General features: G+C 43.6%; 1 protein-coding gene across 3 annotated transcripts in view; it reads right to left on the bottom strand.

Annotated features, from left to right (window-relative positions):
• The window catches only part of NCAPG2 (non-SMC condensin II complex subunit G2), a 90,392-nt gene that overhangs the window by 72,488 nt on the left and 1,081 nt on the right, over positions 1-16,823 (bottom strand). Inside the window, exons 1-4 of one of the 3 annotated variants that reach the window (XM_074378840.1) lie at positions 14,509-16,229; positions 14,083-14,199; positions 2,446-2,634; positions 1,982-2,096 (exon numbers count right to left, since the gene is read on the bottom strand). In XM_074378840.1, the coding sequence (XP_074234941.1) occupies positions 1,982-2,096; positions 2,446-2,634; positions 14,083-14,160 (382 nt within the window). In that variant the 5' untranslated portion in view covers positions 14,161-14,199; positions 14,509-16,229. The other 2 variants (XM_039473001.2, XM_074378839.1) reach the window with 2 other exon arrangements.

Below are 16,823 nucleotides of genomic sequence, written 5' to 3'. Positions count from 1 at the left end.
CCAAAGATTTATATACATTAATTATAAAATGCAAATAATGTTAACTAAAAAACTGTTTGACAATTATTATAAAAAGAGACTCCACAGACACAATAGAAAAAAGATTTTTGGAGCCGAAAGACTCCGAGAGATCATACTGCCTAAATCTCCAACTTCAGGAAGGCAGGTGCTGAGGCTAGCCAAGCCTCAATGTCAACACCAGTGCTAACCCTGTTAACGCAGAGCCACGACGGCTCTACTGTGCAATAATCCACTGCGCTCCCTCAATGTGCTGGCCTGAGATTTCGGTTCAGAGGTGAAAAACAGTAAAAGCAATTACCATAATGAATACAAAAACTACAGTGCTTTTATTAACAGAAAAGCTCCATAATTAATACTACTAATACTCATAATCTGTAGGTGTCTGAATGCCATTACACGAATATAACATTCCTGAATTAACTGGGAAGTTGATAGCAACTACAGTGTCAGCACTAATCATTTCACCAGTTATTTGCAGACTGTACAAATAAACTCATAGTAAAATTCACAAACCATTTAGGAGCTATTTTCATCCTGATTAGGGGTGATTTTTTAATAAGACACTGTGTTCCAACTCAAGAATTCAGAATAAAACAATGTACTATGAAACAGATACATAAATCCAAGTGATGCTAAGAATGAGAAGGTTGATGAGATAATTTGTCACATGAAATTAATTACACTGGCACAGCGAGGGATGAGGGTATGTGAAAATTTTTCTTAAGTATCATTAATATATTTTACATCTTTTGTAAATATAATTTTTATATATTTCATAATCAAATATTTTCATTAACTTATCGACTAATGTACCTCCTAAATTAATAAGTTTTACAGTTTTGTTAAAATTTGAGAAGTACCATCATTTAAATTTCAGTACAGTAAAACTCCCCTAGGAGTCAACTATTACTCCTCAGATCATGTTCATAACATACTTAAAGAAAAAAATTCAATGTCACAAATTCTTGGTTAAGTTGACACTATCTAGCAGTGGTAATCACATAATCAGGTATTTTCCTCTAAACAAGTTTTTGATCATTGGTCCAGTAAGTGAAAGATTTCCCTGGAAAACCTGCAAACAATAGCAGTTAGTTACTGAGTACTGCCCATCTCACCATCTGTAACATCTGAATGGAGCTTAAACTAATTGGGCCAGACATGATGGCTCATGCATGTATTCCCAGCACTTTGCCAGGGCAAGGCGGGAGGATCATTTGAACCCAGGAGTTTGAGACCAACCTGAGCAACAGAGTGAGATCCTGTCTCTAACAAAAAACAAAAACAAAAACAAAAAAACAGCATGTGCCTATGGGCCCAGCTACTTAGGAGGCTGAGGTAAGAGTATCACTAGAGCCCAGAAGGTTAAGGCTACAGTGAGCTGGGATCATGCCACTGCACTCCAGCTTGGACAACAGGGCGAGATTCTGTCTCTTAAAAAAAAAAAAAAGCCGGGCGCGGTGGCTCACGCCTGTAATCCCAGCACTTTGGGAGGCTGAGGCGGGTAGATCACAAGGTCAAGAGATCGAGACCATCCTGGTCAACATGGTGAAACCCCATCTCTACTAAAAATACAAAAAATTAGCTGGGCATGGCGGCGCGTGCCTGTAATCTCAGCTACTCAGGAGGCTGAGGCAGGAGAATTGCCTGAACCCAGGAGGCGGAGGTTGTGGTGAGCCGAGATCGCGCCATTGCACTCCAGCCTGGGTAACAAGAGCGAAACTCTGTCTCAAAAAAAAAAAAAAAAAAAAAAGAATATTAAATAAATAAGTATTCAGGACAGTCCTTACGTAGGTACGCTCCTATTCTAACTGAAGAAAAAGAACTTGACTGCAAAGCTATATCTGTACATCACTTCTGCTACTGAATTCAACAATGCTCATGAAAACAACTAGCTTCCTTTTACAAAGCATCATTTCAACGCCCACATTTAAAAATACCATTTATAACAAAGTCAACTTACCATTTAATATAATAACACATTCCAGTAAGGCTTCGTAGTTCTCATTTTCATTTATTACATATACAGAAGCAAGAATCACAGATGTAATTGCATAAATTATTTCTATGCTTTTTCTCTATAAATGAGAAATCAAAGCACGAATGAATTAAAATCATCAACTTAAAATCAGTTTTTAGAAAAAATTTCAGTTACAAATTTCCTAAAAATCAAGTCAAAATTCTAGCTTATTCAAAAAGAATTAAAGTTGAATACTAGTCAATCATCCTAAAAGAACAGCAATATTTAGTATTAGATTAATAACAGTAGGGTTGCAAAGTGAATAAGACTACAACAAACAGACTGAACTAAAATTCTTAACTTCTAACTTCAAAATTTGTCTTAATGTAAAATTCAATGATACACAACAGTTATTTAACAAAAAAAAAGGGAAAAAATGTTGCTCATTTTTGAAAAACAAATACTACCATTTTTGAGCCATGTTCTGTCTCCATATTATCTTCACCCTGTGCCTCCACTACCTGCCACCCATCCACCGGGCTTTCTAACAACACATTTGTCAATAAATCCTTCAGTCTTTGCCATAATTCTTCTTTCTGTTTCCTTGATAATTCATCCAGTAATTCATTTAGGCTGAAAGGATCAGAGGCCTCTTTCTGTAACATAAATAGCAAGTGTCACATTTCAAATACAAAAAAATTAATTATATCCTTTTCATAATGTCATTAAAAGTTTAAACTTCATTACAAGTTCAAGAGTTGGTTGCAGTATTCAAAACCCATTCCTAAAAGGGAAGAAGCAGGGGGATTTTCCACCTATTCTTTTCCTAGTATCCTAATCTGTGGAGTTTAAAATTTCACCCACTCAGCAAAACCTCCCCTAAATGGGACCCAAAAGTCCACCATCTCCAAACTCAGAATTAGATTACAAAAGCCGGCTAAAGTTCAGTAACAATGGCATAATAATACTGTGGCCACGGATTTCAGCCCCATGCGGGCCCTTGACACCACCTCCTACTCATCCCTCAATATCATTCTCTCCCACTAGCCAGCAAGATTTCAGATCTCCCCCAAAAACCCTCTACATCCATTTCCTCTTACTGAGATAACCTCATCTACTCTTTGATGGAGCGAATAGAGGCCCTCATCAAAAGGGCATAGAATCCAGTTAAAGGGACTCCCTGTAGCCAAATTTGGGATAATGTGACCACCAAAAAGTGACAGTGATGGATTATAACCAATTGAATAAAATAAGAATCAACAAGGCCAAGCCAGGCACTCTGGGAGAAAGGGCTGCAGTGAGCTGTGATTGTACCATTGCACTCTAGCCTGGGCAACATAGCAGGAGCCTGTCTCTAAAAAGAAAAAAATCAAGGAGGGCATACGGATAATAAATATCAAACCATTTGTTTGTTTTTTATTTTTTGAGACTGAGTTTCGCTCTTGTTACCCAGCCTGGAGTGCAATGGCACGATCTTGGCTCACCGCAACCTCCGCCTCCTGGGTTCAGGCAATTCTCCTGCCTCAGCCTCCTGAGTAGCTCGGATTACAGGCATGTGCCACCATGCCCAGCTACTTTTTTGTATTTTTAGTAGAGACGGGGTTTCACCATGTTGACCAGGATGGTCTTGATCTCTTGACCCTGTGATCCACCCGCCTCGGCCTCCCAAAGTGCTGGGATTACAGGCTTGAGCCACCGCACCCGGCAAACCATTAATTAATAGCACCTGCACGCTCTAGAATGTCAGTGAATAACTATAGATGCAATACAGGGTTAGAAAATCCCAGTTTTATAGCCATCACAATAATTATGGACTCTAGCAAGAATTATCAGAAGATGCTAAAACAAGTGGGTAGAAGCCTCGTGGGCAGCAGGACATTACAATGTCACCACTTTCCCACAGAGGAAGGCTCCCAGAAGAGACCTGGCAGACACCTACCCACACTGGGACAGACAGACCACACCATGAACTTCCTATCTTGACAGCACCGAGGACCTAACGCTGTTAAGCAGTTCCTGACAAAATGCACACTAAAATTTAATAAGATCCTCAACAGATGCAAAATGAAGGCTATGCCACAAAACAGCCACTCGCACTCGTCAAATCTATCAGTCATACAAAACAGTAAGATGGAGAAACTAGAGTAAAGATATCTCATAAGCCCTCCATCCCTCCCTCTCCCTCTCTTCCTGCTCTCCTAGCTCCTCACCTGCACTGGCGTTTGTTTTCTCCTCTTAGCACTCCTCCATCTTTCATCTAGCTCTTTTTCTGCCTCCACTTGTTCACTCTTACCTCCTGTCTTCTCTCGTTTCCTTGACCCTCCTCCCCTTCATTTCTCCTCTTCCTTTTCCTTAGCCCTTTGCCTGTCAATCATGTGCAAACACAGACCAGCTCTCAAATTTTTGACCTTAGACAGTATCTTGATCTGCCTAGAGACAAGACATTCAATCATGAACAGTTGAATAATTCTTTATGCCTTGATTATTCAAAAACAACAAGTTAATGGCCCACTTAAGTCCATTAACGGTAATTTTCCAGTACATTAATGGACAGTTTGGGTGCTGGGGTCCTAGCCTGGGTAACAGACTATAGCTGCTGTGTTCAAAGATCAAGATGTTTTTTCTATTCAGGGCAAACTGGTGACTGAAAGTGACCAGTGAAATGACTGGGCTGATTCATGATGCTTACATGAGGAAATATTAGTTGACTGATGGTTAGGGCAGAGAGATGAATCAGATCCTACCCTGCCCTGAGTAAGCTCACAGTCTAGGGGCAAGAATAACAACCAACAGACTGTTAAAATCTAGTAGAGGTATATGCTGAAGGGTATAGCCTGAAGGAAAAGAAATAGCTGCCCATCCACCTGTTCAACAAACTAGGATGGGCTGCTAACTCCTTCCTGAAAAATTAATCCTGAAGAAATGAGAGTGAGACAGGTTTCAGTAACAAAACAACAGCAACAAAATGGGACACGCCCAGCTTCACTGAAGGCTGTCTGGAGCTGGGTATGTGAGAAATGAGTAGCTGGGTATGTGAGAAATGAGTGGCTGTTGCCTATGACAGAAGAGAGCTGGCTGGAAGGGCGAGGAAAGGATGAGGGACAAAAGCTGTTCAAATATCAAAATGTTCCACCTCTCCCCAGAGTGGCCTTGGGGTAGTCATTGCCTGGCACTGCTACATTAGCAGTGACAGCCCAGGCCCCTAGGGCCATAGGACACTGGGCAAAGGCAGGGCAACACAAAAGCCCAGCAGTTAGGAAGAACACATGCAGACTAGTGAGCTGCCTGTGGGCATCCCTCCACAACCTCCTCTAGCACCAGGCTGCAGAGTCGTGCAGCCCTGTGCTGTACAAAGCGTAGAGGCTGAGGGGCTAATGGGGTGAAAATCCTGCAGAGCCTCTCTTCCCTATGTCAGTGCCTGGCCACCTGTGCCCAGCATGGGTGCCTTTTTGTAGTCTACATGCCCAGAGGGAGCTATTCTCTTGTGACTGGCACAAAGTGTTATGAAGCAGCGTAAGTCTTGTTGTATAATAAAAAAACTTGGTAGCATAAAGCAACAATTTTACTGTATCTCATGAATCAGATGCCAACTCTTAGGGTCTCATGCCTGTGCTTAAGGAGGCAGCTGGGTGTTGAATGTCTGGCACTTTGGTGCCCACTAATGAGGTCTCCTTCTGCCGTCTCATCCTCTAGCCTTTGTGTGTGGTCTCTTCTCTCTCCAGCAGGGAGTGATCCTGAACTTCTTACATGACAACCAGGGGCTCCAAAGAGAAGTAGAAGCTGCCAAATTTTCTGAAGGCCACTTCTTCAATATTCCGTCCATCAAAGCAGGCACAAGCCCAATCCAGATTCAAGAGGAGAGAACATAGGCTGCAGAGGGTTATTTAACAGGATCATCCACAATGTTAAATTTCCCATTTTGAGGATTTTAATATGGTTATATAAGAGAATACCTTTAATTTAGAAAAATACAAACTGATGGCCGGGCGCAGTGGCTCAAGCCTGTAATCCCAGCACTTTGGGAGGCCGAGGCGGGTGGATCACAAGGTCAAGAGATCGAGACCATCCTGGTCAACATGGTGAAACCCCGTCTCTACTAAAAATACAAAAAAAATTAGCTGGGCATGGTGGTGGGTGCCTGTAATCCCAGCTACTCAGGAGGCTGAGGCAGGAGAATTGCCTGAGCCCAGGAGGCGGAGGTTGCGGTGAGCCGAGATCGTGCCATTGCACTCCAGCCTGGGTAACAAGAGCGAAACTCCGTCTCAAAAAAAAAAAAAAAAAAAAAAGAAAAATACAAACTGAAACGTTTAGCGATAAAGAGGCGCAATGCCTTCAACTGACTCAAGTGATTTTAAAAAATGTAAATACAAAGAATAATAAAGAAAATGTGGCAAGTGGTAACAACTGGTAAATCTGGGGATAGGTGATTCAGAAGTATTCATGATTCCTTTGAATTTCTTTTCCAACTTTTAACTTAGCAATTATTTCAACAGGAAAGAAATTGCTTCTCCACCCTAACCCTGCCACGCTCCTCCTCCTTGTTGGTAAGTCCACACCCTTAGCTTCCCAAGTGTGCCCTGCCTCAGGGTCTCAGCCTTTCCCATTCCTTTTGTCTAGAATCTTCTTTTCCCAAATCTCTACATGGCCCATTTGGATCTCTGATCTTAACACCTAGTGATGTCATGGCTACCAAAACATCATAGTTTAAAAGATTAATCACTTTGTGGCAATGATTAATCTTTTAATCTTTTAAAGTTTGTGGCAATGTTGGTATAAACAAACCTATTTTTTTTTATCAGTGTTTCAAAGTGTATTCCTTTCACATTGTTTTTTTTAAGTTAACTGTAAACTAGCCTTAGGCAGGTGCTTTAAGAGAAATTCCAGAAGAAAACACTGTTATCATAGGAGATGACATGACAGCTGCATGTCTGTTATTGCCCTTGAAGACCTTCCACTGGGACAAGATGTTATGATGGAACACAGTGATAGTGATGATCCTGACTTGGTATAGGTTAATGCTAATGTGTGTGTTTGCGTCTTAGTTTTTAACAAAAAAAGTTTAAAAAGTAAAAATACATGGCAAGGCACAGTGGCTCACACCTGTCATCCCAGCACTTTGGAAGGCCAAGGCAGGTGAATCACCTGAGGTCAGGGGTTTGAGACCAGTCTGGCCAACATGGTAAAACCCCGTCTCTACTAAAAATACAAAAATTAGCCAGGTGTGGTAGTATGTGCCTGTAATCCCAGCTACTCAGGAGGCTGAGGCAGGAGAATTGCTTGAACCCAGGAGGCAGACGTTGCAGTGAGCCGAGACAGTGCCACCGCACTCTAGCCTGGGCAACAGAGCTAGACCCTGTCTCAAAAAAAAAAAAAAAAAAAAAAAAGGCAGGAGGGAAGAGAAAAAAGCTTATGAAATAGGCCGGGCGTGGTAGCTCAAGCCTGTAATTCCAGCACTTTGGGAGGCCGAGGCGAGAGGTTCACGAGGTCAAGAGATCGAGATCATCCTGATCAACATGGTGAAACCCCGTCTCTACTAAAAATACAAAAAATTAGCTGGGCATGGTGGCATGCGTCTGTAATCCCAGCTACTCAGGAGGCTGAGGCAGGAGAATTGCCTGAACCCACGAGGCGGAGGTTGCGGTGAGCCGAGATCGCGCCATTGCACTCCAGCCTGGGTAACAAGTGCAAAACTCCATCTCAAAAAAAAAAAGGATTTTTAGCAAAGACATGGAATAAACCTAAATGCCCATCAATGATAGACTGGATAAAGAAAATGTGGTACATATACACCACGGAATACTATGCAGATATAAAAAAAGAATGAGATCAAGTCCGTTGCAGGGACATGGCTGGAGCTGGAGGCCATTATCCATAGCAAACTAACACAGTAACAGAAAACCAAATTCACCATGTTCTCACTTATAGGTAGGAGTGAAATTATGAGAACACATGGACACAGGGGAACAACAGACACCGGCCTACTGGAGGGTGGAGGGTAGGAGAAGGGAAAGGATCAGGAAAGATTAATGGATAGTACGCTTCATACCTGCGTGATGGCAGGGCCAGGTGGCTCACGCCTGTCATCCCAGCACTTTTGAAGGCCAAGGCAGGCGGATCACCTGAGGTCAGGAGTTTGAGACCAGCCCGATCAACATGGAGAAATCCCATCTCTACTAAAAATACAAAAATTAGCCAGGTGTGGTGGCACATGCCTGTAGTCCCAGCTACTCGGGAGGCTAAGGCAGGAGAATCGAATCACTTGAATCCAGGAGGCGGAGGTCACGGTGAGCTGAAATTGTGCTATTGCACTCCAGCCTAGGCAACAAGAGCAAAACTCCATCTCAAAAAAAAAAAAAAAAAAAAAAAAAAAAAACCTGGGTGATGAAATAATCTGTACAATAAACCCCCATGATACAAGATGACCTATGTAACAAACCTGCACATGTACCCCTGAATATAAAAATGAAAATAAAATACAGCCGGGCTCGGTGGCTCAAGCCTGTAATCCCAGCACTTTGGGAGGCCGAGGCGGGTGGATCACGAGGTCAAGAGATCGAGACCATCCTGGTCAACATGGTGAAACCCCGTCTCTACTAAAAATACAAAACATTAGCTTGGCGTGGTGGCGTGTGCCTGTAATCCCAGCTACTCAGGAGGCTGAGGCAGGAGAATTGCCTGAGCCCACGAGGCGGAGGTTGCGGTGAGCCGAGATCGTGCCATTGCACTCCAGCCTGGGTGACAAGAGCGAAACTCCGTCTCAAAAAATAAAACAAAATAAAATAAAATAGCCGGGCGCGGTGGCTCAAGCCTGTAATCCCAGCACTTTGGGAGGCCGAGGCGGGTGGATCACGAGGTCGAGAGATCGAGACCATCCTGGTCAACATGGTGAAACCCCGTCTCTACTAAAAATACAAAAAATTAGCTGGGCATGGTGGCACGTGCCTGTAATCCCAGCTACTCAGGAGGCTGAGGCAGGAGAATTGCCTGAACCCAGGAGGCGGAGGTTGTGGTGAGCCGAGATTGCGCCATTGCACTCCAGCCTGGGTAACGAGCAAAAACTCCGTCTCAAAAAAAAAAAAAACCCACAATGAAAATAAAATAAAATAAATAAAAATAAATAAAATAAAATAAAATAAAGGTTCTTTTTAAAGCAAAATGAGTTTGTGTTTTAAGCTAACTTATAAAAGATTTTAAAAGTTTAAATTTTTAAAAAATTTATGAAATATAACAGTTACAGTAAGCTAAAGTTAATTTCTTATTGAAGAAAAATGTTTTATATAAAATTACTATAGCCCGAGTATAATGTGTTTATAGTTTACGGTAGTGTACAGTGAAGTATTAGGCCTTCATATTTACTCACTACTCACTTACTCAAAGAACAACTTCCACTTCTGCAACCTCTAGTCATAGTAAGTACCCTATTCAGGTGTATCATTCTTTATGTTTTATGCTGTATTTTTACTGTACCTTATCCTGTTTAGATACACATTTACCATTGTGTTATAATACTATGCCTATAGTATCCAGTACAGTGTGGGTAACACCCGCATGGGCACCAAGGAAGAACTGTGCAGACCCCAGGCACAATCAGTGCCGGAAATATAACTCACTGATTACTTATATCTAGCTTATATATATAATCATACTTAGTCCCACATAATCTTTCTATATAATCATATAATAGATGTAGTCAGAGCTGTACCAACACATTTAGTGCTGATTTACAGAATCCTTCCATAGAACCATATAGTAGTCTGTAGTAGGAGGAATGCCCAGAGCAGTCACAGAACAGAAGCAGTACATGGGAAAACAGCCAGACCAGGACAAGAACCAAAGACCCAGGCGGTGGCGTCCCTGCCTGAAAGGGCATACGCTGTATGGCAGGCTTGGAGCAAGAGCCTCCCCTTCTGATAGAGGAGTTGTAAGTACCTTGCATCCAGTTCCTGTGGAAAGTAGGCCTCAGGCCTGAGATCCCGCAAATAACCGAGGGAGAAGAACCCCTCTGGTGTGAGCAGTCACGGCGGCTGTACACCCTGTCAGTCTTTTCTCCCTTCTGTGTTAGCTCAAATCATCCTCCCATAAATATCTTAATAGAAGAGCATAAGTCTGTCAGTTCCCATTGCATTGGCTTACAGTATCTTTCTATTAGAAACCCTCTGAAGTCTCCAGCCCCCAGATAAGAAGTGTTGTGCACAACACCTGTTGCACACAGCCCACCTCCTTGCCTTGGTGACCTAATGGGGGTGGACCCCTTTTCTGTACACGAACCTCTACTACTGTGCATGGCACGGGCCCCTACTGCACAGAGCCCACCTCTCTGCCCAGGTGACATAATGGGGTGGCCTCCTCGCTTGTGACTCATGTGATTATGTATGCCCTATCACTAAGCCTACAGATGATGACCTCACACATGACCCTGCCCCCTGCTTGCACCTAATAAATACAGATGCTTCTGGGCATTCGGGACCTTGCCTGTCTCCGCTCATAGGTGGCATGGCCTCCCAGAGTCCAACTGCTCTTCTCCAGTTCTTCAGTGTCCTGTCTCTTTACTTCTCAGATCCTGCACCTGAGCATAGCATAAGGGACACCCCACAATCCAGTGGGGCCAACAGCCCTACAGTACAGTAACGTGTTATATAGGTTTGTAGCCTGGGATGGTACTGTACCATCTAACCCAAGTGTATAAGTGGGCTACTCCCAACTGGGTATATGTAAGCACACTTTAGGATAGTCACACAACAATGAAATTACCTAATGATGCATTTCTCAGAACATATCCTCAGCAAGAATCATTTGACTGTACCAACTCTGATCAAATATCATCTCCTCTGAGGTTTTCTTTAGCCACTCCATCATTCCCAACTTCTACTTACTTTCTTAGTAGTAGTTAGTAGTATCTTTTTGGTTTTATTTATTTATTTATTTTTCTTTTTTTGAGACGGAGTTTTGCTCTTGTTACCCAGGCTGGAGTGCAATGGCGTGATCTTGGCTCACCGCAACCTCCGCCTCCCGGGTTCAGGCAATTCTCCTGCCTCAGCCTCCTGAGTAGCTGAGATTACAGGCACGCGCCACCATGCCCGGCTAATTTTTTTGTCTTAGTAGAGACGGGGTTTCACCATGTTGACGAGGATGGTCTCGATCTCTTGACTTCGTGATCCACCCGCCTTGGCCTCCCAAAGTGCTGGGATTACAGGCGTGAGCCACCGCGCCCAGCCTATTTTTTTTTTTTGAGACAGGGTCTTGCTTTGTCACCCAGGCAGGAGTGCAGTTACACAATCATAGCTCACTGCAACCTCAAACTCCTGGCCTAAGTGATTCTCCTGCCTCAGCTTCCCAAGTAGTTGAGACCACAGGCACAAGCCACTACACTTGGTCAATTTTTTAACATTACTGTAGAGACGAGGTTTCACTATGTTGCCCAGGCTGGTGTTAAACTCCTGGCCTCAAACGATCCTCCTGCCTCAGCCTCCTAAAGGTCTGGGATTACAGGCGTGAGTCACTGCACCCAACCTCTACCTGCTTTATTATTTATACATGTGTCTTGTTTTTCTTCCTCTACCATCAGAACATAAATCCCCATTTGTGCAGAAACTTTGCTTTCTGTGTACTACAACCCCAACTCTCGGTGCAGTGTCTGGCATACAGAAGGCATTCAGGACATGTTTGTTAAATGATGGAATTCTCCTCAGTGCTGTGTCCCACTCCCCATCAGTGATTCTCCAAGAAGGACAAGGGCACACAGTATAATCAGTTCTGCTGTGCATCAAGTGGTTTCATCAAGCTGACAAGAAATTTAACCAGGTAAATGCAGAAAACTGCACCCACTGACTGGAGCCACGAGGATCCCATGAAACATATCTCAGACACCTAGCAGCTCAGTCCATTCACACCCGGGACACACATTGTGCCCCTCACCCACTATGACCCAAAGGCCCCACCCCACTTCACTGTGCTCTTCCCAAGCCCACTGTGCTCTCTAATGCTCCCTATTTCCCTCTGCCTAGTTTGTCTTTTTCTCCTCTGTTCTACCTCATTTTCTTCCTCTTACGCACAGAGGAGCAGGTATATCCTGGAAGCATAGGCACCCACTTCCAACTATAGAATTTAAATATTTTTCAAGCTAAAGTGCCATGCTTACTGTAGTATTTATGTATTTCTCAGTGATTTAACATATAAAATTATGCTACTGTTTTATTAGGTTCCTATCTGTTTCTAATGTGTTACTGGCAAATTTTTCAGTGTTGCCCCTCAACCTCCATTTTCCCCATAATCTCTGGGATTTTTTTTAACCAATTCTGCAGAGTGCAGTGATTGTTGGAAATGCATGTGTTGAATTATAGCAGAACTAATCGTACTTGGAGAGGTTTCCCTGATAAGCCTCAGACTTTTAAGTTCTTATCAAATTGAACTATGGGAAAACATCATAATTATATAAAATGACATTTATGTCATTCAACTTGATGAAACCATGTGATGCACAATCCTACAAATTTTCATTTTTACCTTTAAGAGCCATACAGTGACTAGGTACTAAGCTGAACTGTTAAGTGTCAATAAAGCTTATTGTTGATAAACCAGAGTTAACGCCTCATTAGTATAAGGACTAATTCAGAATTCTCCTGAGATATCTGCTGGCTGCCCAGCAACACCGCAAAGGCTGGTTGGCACACAACAGGGATGGCTGGAAATGATGCACACCAGAAGGGCACTTGTCATTGTGACTACCAGTGTGATTTTGACTTACTATTTTTACCTTTGATTTTCAATTTAGTTTCCTGAGCTTTTGTTAACATTATGGTATGCACTTTGCAACAGCAATCTTTAGACTTTAAAATGTGTATATATTGCATTTCCAGTACAAGTTATATACACTGCTACTGCTAAAGCAGACATTTACATCGTATCTAACTAATTTGCTCTTATAAACACTTCTATGGTGACAAGATGCCTGTGAGTTTATGATTATTTTTCAGTTTACAGGGTATCATTTTATAATACCAAAACATATAAGCTGATTTCTCTTATAAAGAAAACCAATTTCTTAAATGTTACTAGTAACAAATTCATTATTAGATTCTTCTCTAATTCTTTGTTGTCACTAGTTTGATTTTCACCACATAATAAGAGCAAGTGAGACAAGTATGCTAAGGGTCTTCTGCCCCAAAGATACTTTTGTATTTCAGAGTCAGTGCCTCCAACGCTGGCTCCAGAGCTCTGTCCGAGGCCCTTTTCTCTGAAACACTAGAGAGATAACGGCAGGCATTCCCACGACTTAGGGTTCCATGCCCAACCTGTCTCTAGGCCAGGCCTTTCCCCTGGTATTCAGACGTGCAGGTGTGACTACTGGCCATCTGTTGGTGCACATCCCACCAGCAGTCATCTACCACCTCTAAAATGGAACCACCTTCTCCCTTGAATCCGCCCTCTTCCCACAGTCAAGAGCTTGCTGAATGGTATTACACAGTCAGATGCCTGTGCCCTTCCCCATATCCAATCAATCCAATAATGCCATCACTCTACTTCCAAGCAGCTTCCCATTTCCAGATCCTAATTCAACCATCTTTATGAGCAGGACCTCAGAGGTTAGTCTCTTAAATATATCCCTTTGACATACTTTTCACTTGCAGCCAGAGGAATATTTCCAAAAAGCAAACCGTATTTTTCTCCTTACCTCTATTTTGTCCACTAGTTCTCTCTCCTCTTTTGCTCTCTTTCTCCCTTGCCTACAGCTGACTCCCTGCTTCAAACATCTGGTAGAGGCCCGCATAGCTTATCCGCTAGCCTCATCTTCTGCCTTCCTGTTGAACTTCAAATTCAAACACAACAAGCCTTCTCCAGTCCTCAGAGTCACCTTCTTGGTTAGATGGGTCCTTCCCCATAACAGCCCTCTTTGACTGGTTAACTTCTGTTCATCTTTTATATTTTAGCTTAGCCCACCAGCGGGTAGATTTGAGTATAAAGGGTTTGGTTTCCTTCTTTCAAATAAACATTGGTCTCTAAGGATTCACTGAGATAACTATGTTTTGTTTGGAGACATAATGATTTTAGAACATATTTCATATTCACAGTCAAAAATCACAACAAAACTAAAACATGAAACTTACATCAAGTTGAACAAATTGCAAAAACTCTCCAACCAGCTCCTTAGACACGGCTTGTACGAATGTCTCACGTTTTTCCATGACAGATGGAACTGTTCAAATGGCATTTATTTTTTAACCCTAGTGGAAAACACAATCATACTGAAACACTTGCAAATATATCTTTTCCTATAAGATTTAATTTGATATTAACATCCAAGAACTGCAAGAAAATTTCTGAACCACGTATGGTAGACAGTTTCTAAAAATATTCTGACATAAAACCAGTTATGATATTTGAAAAACAATTTACTTATTTCCTTTACTGGGGATGTTAATATCATGACATTAATGATATTTTATCAACAACTGTTAATAAAATTACCAACTAAGGAGGGTGAAATCCAAATAGCCTTAGGAAGCTCACCACCATCTCTCCCTTTTTAGTACCTTAGCAAGATGCTGTCTTGGCAGATCTGAGTTGATTCAACAAAAGAATAATCTGATCCCAGCTGCTAGATTCTGAAGATGCTCCCTTTCGAAAGGCCATTCCTCCATCAAAAAAAATCCCACTGTTAGTGTCATTCTGTTATTCAAAGTGAGATGCAGAACAGTGGCCCTGGGGTCACCTGGGATCTTGTTAGACTCTTCATTAGTCTAATGTGCTCAACCACAGCACCCTCCTCCCAACCCTTCGGGATAATGAGCTCAGGAGACTTTGTATACCTCCCACGCTGCCAGTGTTTCTCCAGGAAATTCTAATTCACATTCACAACACCTGGAGCTATTGGTGCCCCACTCAAAAGATATCAACCTAAAGATGAGGTAATAGCAAATGATGGAACATATTTGCAGTAGGACCCCCCCCAACCCTAAAAATAAATAAAAACTACTTGCACCATTATAAATAGAGCAATATGAAAAACTACTGGCAGTAATTATGGGGATAGAGAGTCATCTTAAACATATAATACTAGATTTTAATGTCTAAATTGAACAAAGCAGAAAATAACCTCAGTGTAATGACTCCCCACATAAGTTAACAGTAAAGTCTGGTCACCTCATTACTCAACTCAAATGGCTGAACTATGAACTACAGTCATGTACCACATAACAGTCAGTCAACAACAGATCATATATATGACGGTGGTCCCATAAGATTACAATATCTTTACTGTGCCTTTTCTATGCTTAGATATGTTTAGCTATACAAATACTACTGTTACAGTTGCCTGCAGTATTCAGTACAGTAACATTCTACGAGCAGTAGGTGCCACCATACAAATACAGCCTATGTGTGCAGGCTACATCATCTAGGTGTAGGCAAGTGCACTCTGTGATGCTCATGCAATGATAAAATTGCCCAACGACAACTTGTCTCCCTCTTTAAATCAAGCATGGCTGGCACACTTTTTACTGACAAAGAAAATGGGGAGGAAAGGGAGAGTGGCCAGCAACAAGCATAAGGAATAGTGGCCAGGACAAATTCAGGATTCTAGAAAAATAATCCAACAAGGTGCAGCGAACACATGCAGTTAAACATCTCCTCCTGGCAAGTGTGTGAACACTCCACTTTTTCAGAGCTGTGGTCACTTTTCTTGTTTGCTGTATTTCCAAGTGTACCTCTTTGGCATTTTAGTCCAACATACAGTAATATACTTCCTCTAGACTACCACACTTACTCCCATATTTCCCATGTTCTCTCTTATATGAGTGACTGTAATTTTTTAATAGTTTTCTAATCTCCCAGAGTGGCAATATGCCGTGTTTCCTGTACCATACGTGCATAAGACCTCAGGCCTGCAGCCAGAATGCTACTTCCAAGGTAAGAAGTCACCTCACCATCCAGTCATCAGTCCGAAGAGCAGGCAACTCTTCGCACAGGTCTCTGGCACTGAACCAAGACGGGCATTACGAAGAAGAAATCCCTGTAGCCTTCTCACTGCCTGTGACCCCCGCTCCACCCCCAAACTCCTTCCTCATGGACACAGGAGGCACCAAACCAGCAGCAAGAGTTCAGGCGACTGATGTCTCCGAGACCAAGGCCCATGTCCACAGCTGGGGGAATAGTTTCTGAGGGCAGCGCCCACACCCGGGGCTCGGGGGACGCTCTCTGAGGGCAGCGCCCATGCCCAGGGCTGAGGGGTCGCTCTCTGAGGGCAGTGCCCATGCCCGGGGCTGAGGGGTCGCTCTCTGAGGGCAGTGCCCATGCCCGGGGCTGAGGGGTCGCTCTCTGAGGGCAGTGCCCATATCCAGGGCTGAGGGGTCGCTCTCTGAGGGCGGTGCCCACACCCGGGGCTGAGAGGTCGCTCTCTGAGGGCAGTGCCCATGCCCGGGGCTGAGGGGTCGCTCTCTGAGGGCGGTGCCCATGCCCGGGGCTGAGGGGTCGCTCTCTGAGGGCAGTGCCCACGCCCGGGGCTGAGGGGTCGCTCTCTGAGGGCGGTGCCCACACCCGGGGCTGAGGGGTCGCTCTCTGAGGGCAGTGCCCATATCCAGGGCTGAGGGGTCGCTCTCTGAGGGCGGTGCCCACACCCGGGGCTGAGGGGTCGCTCTCTGAGGGCAGTGCCCACGCCCGGGGCTGAGGGGTCGCTCTCTGAGGGCAGTGCCCACACCCGGGGCTGAGGGGTCGCTCTCTGAGGGCGGTGCCCACACCCGGGGCTGAGGGGTCGCTCTCTGAGGGCAGTGCCCACGCCCGGGGCTGAGGGGTCGCTCTCTGAGGGCAGTGCCCATGCCCGGGGCTGAGGGGTCGCTCTCTGAGGGCAGTG

This window comes from Saimiri boliviensis, chromosome 10, assembly GCF_048565385.1.
Source record: "Saimiri boliviensis isolate mSaiBol1 chromosome 10, mSaiBol1.pri, whole genome shotgun sequence".
Classification (NCBI taxonomy): domain Eukaryota; kingdom Metazoa; phylum Chordata; class Mammalia; order Primates; family Cebidae; genus Saimiri; species Saimiri boliviensis.
The sequence above is the reverse complement of the archived record's forward strand: the minus strand, read 5'-3'. Positions and strand labels throughout refer to the sequence as shown.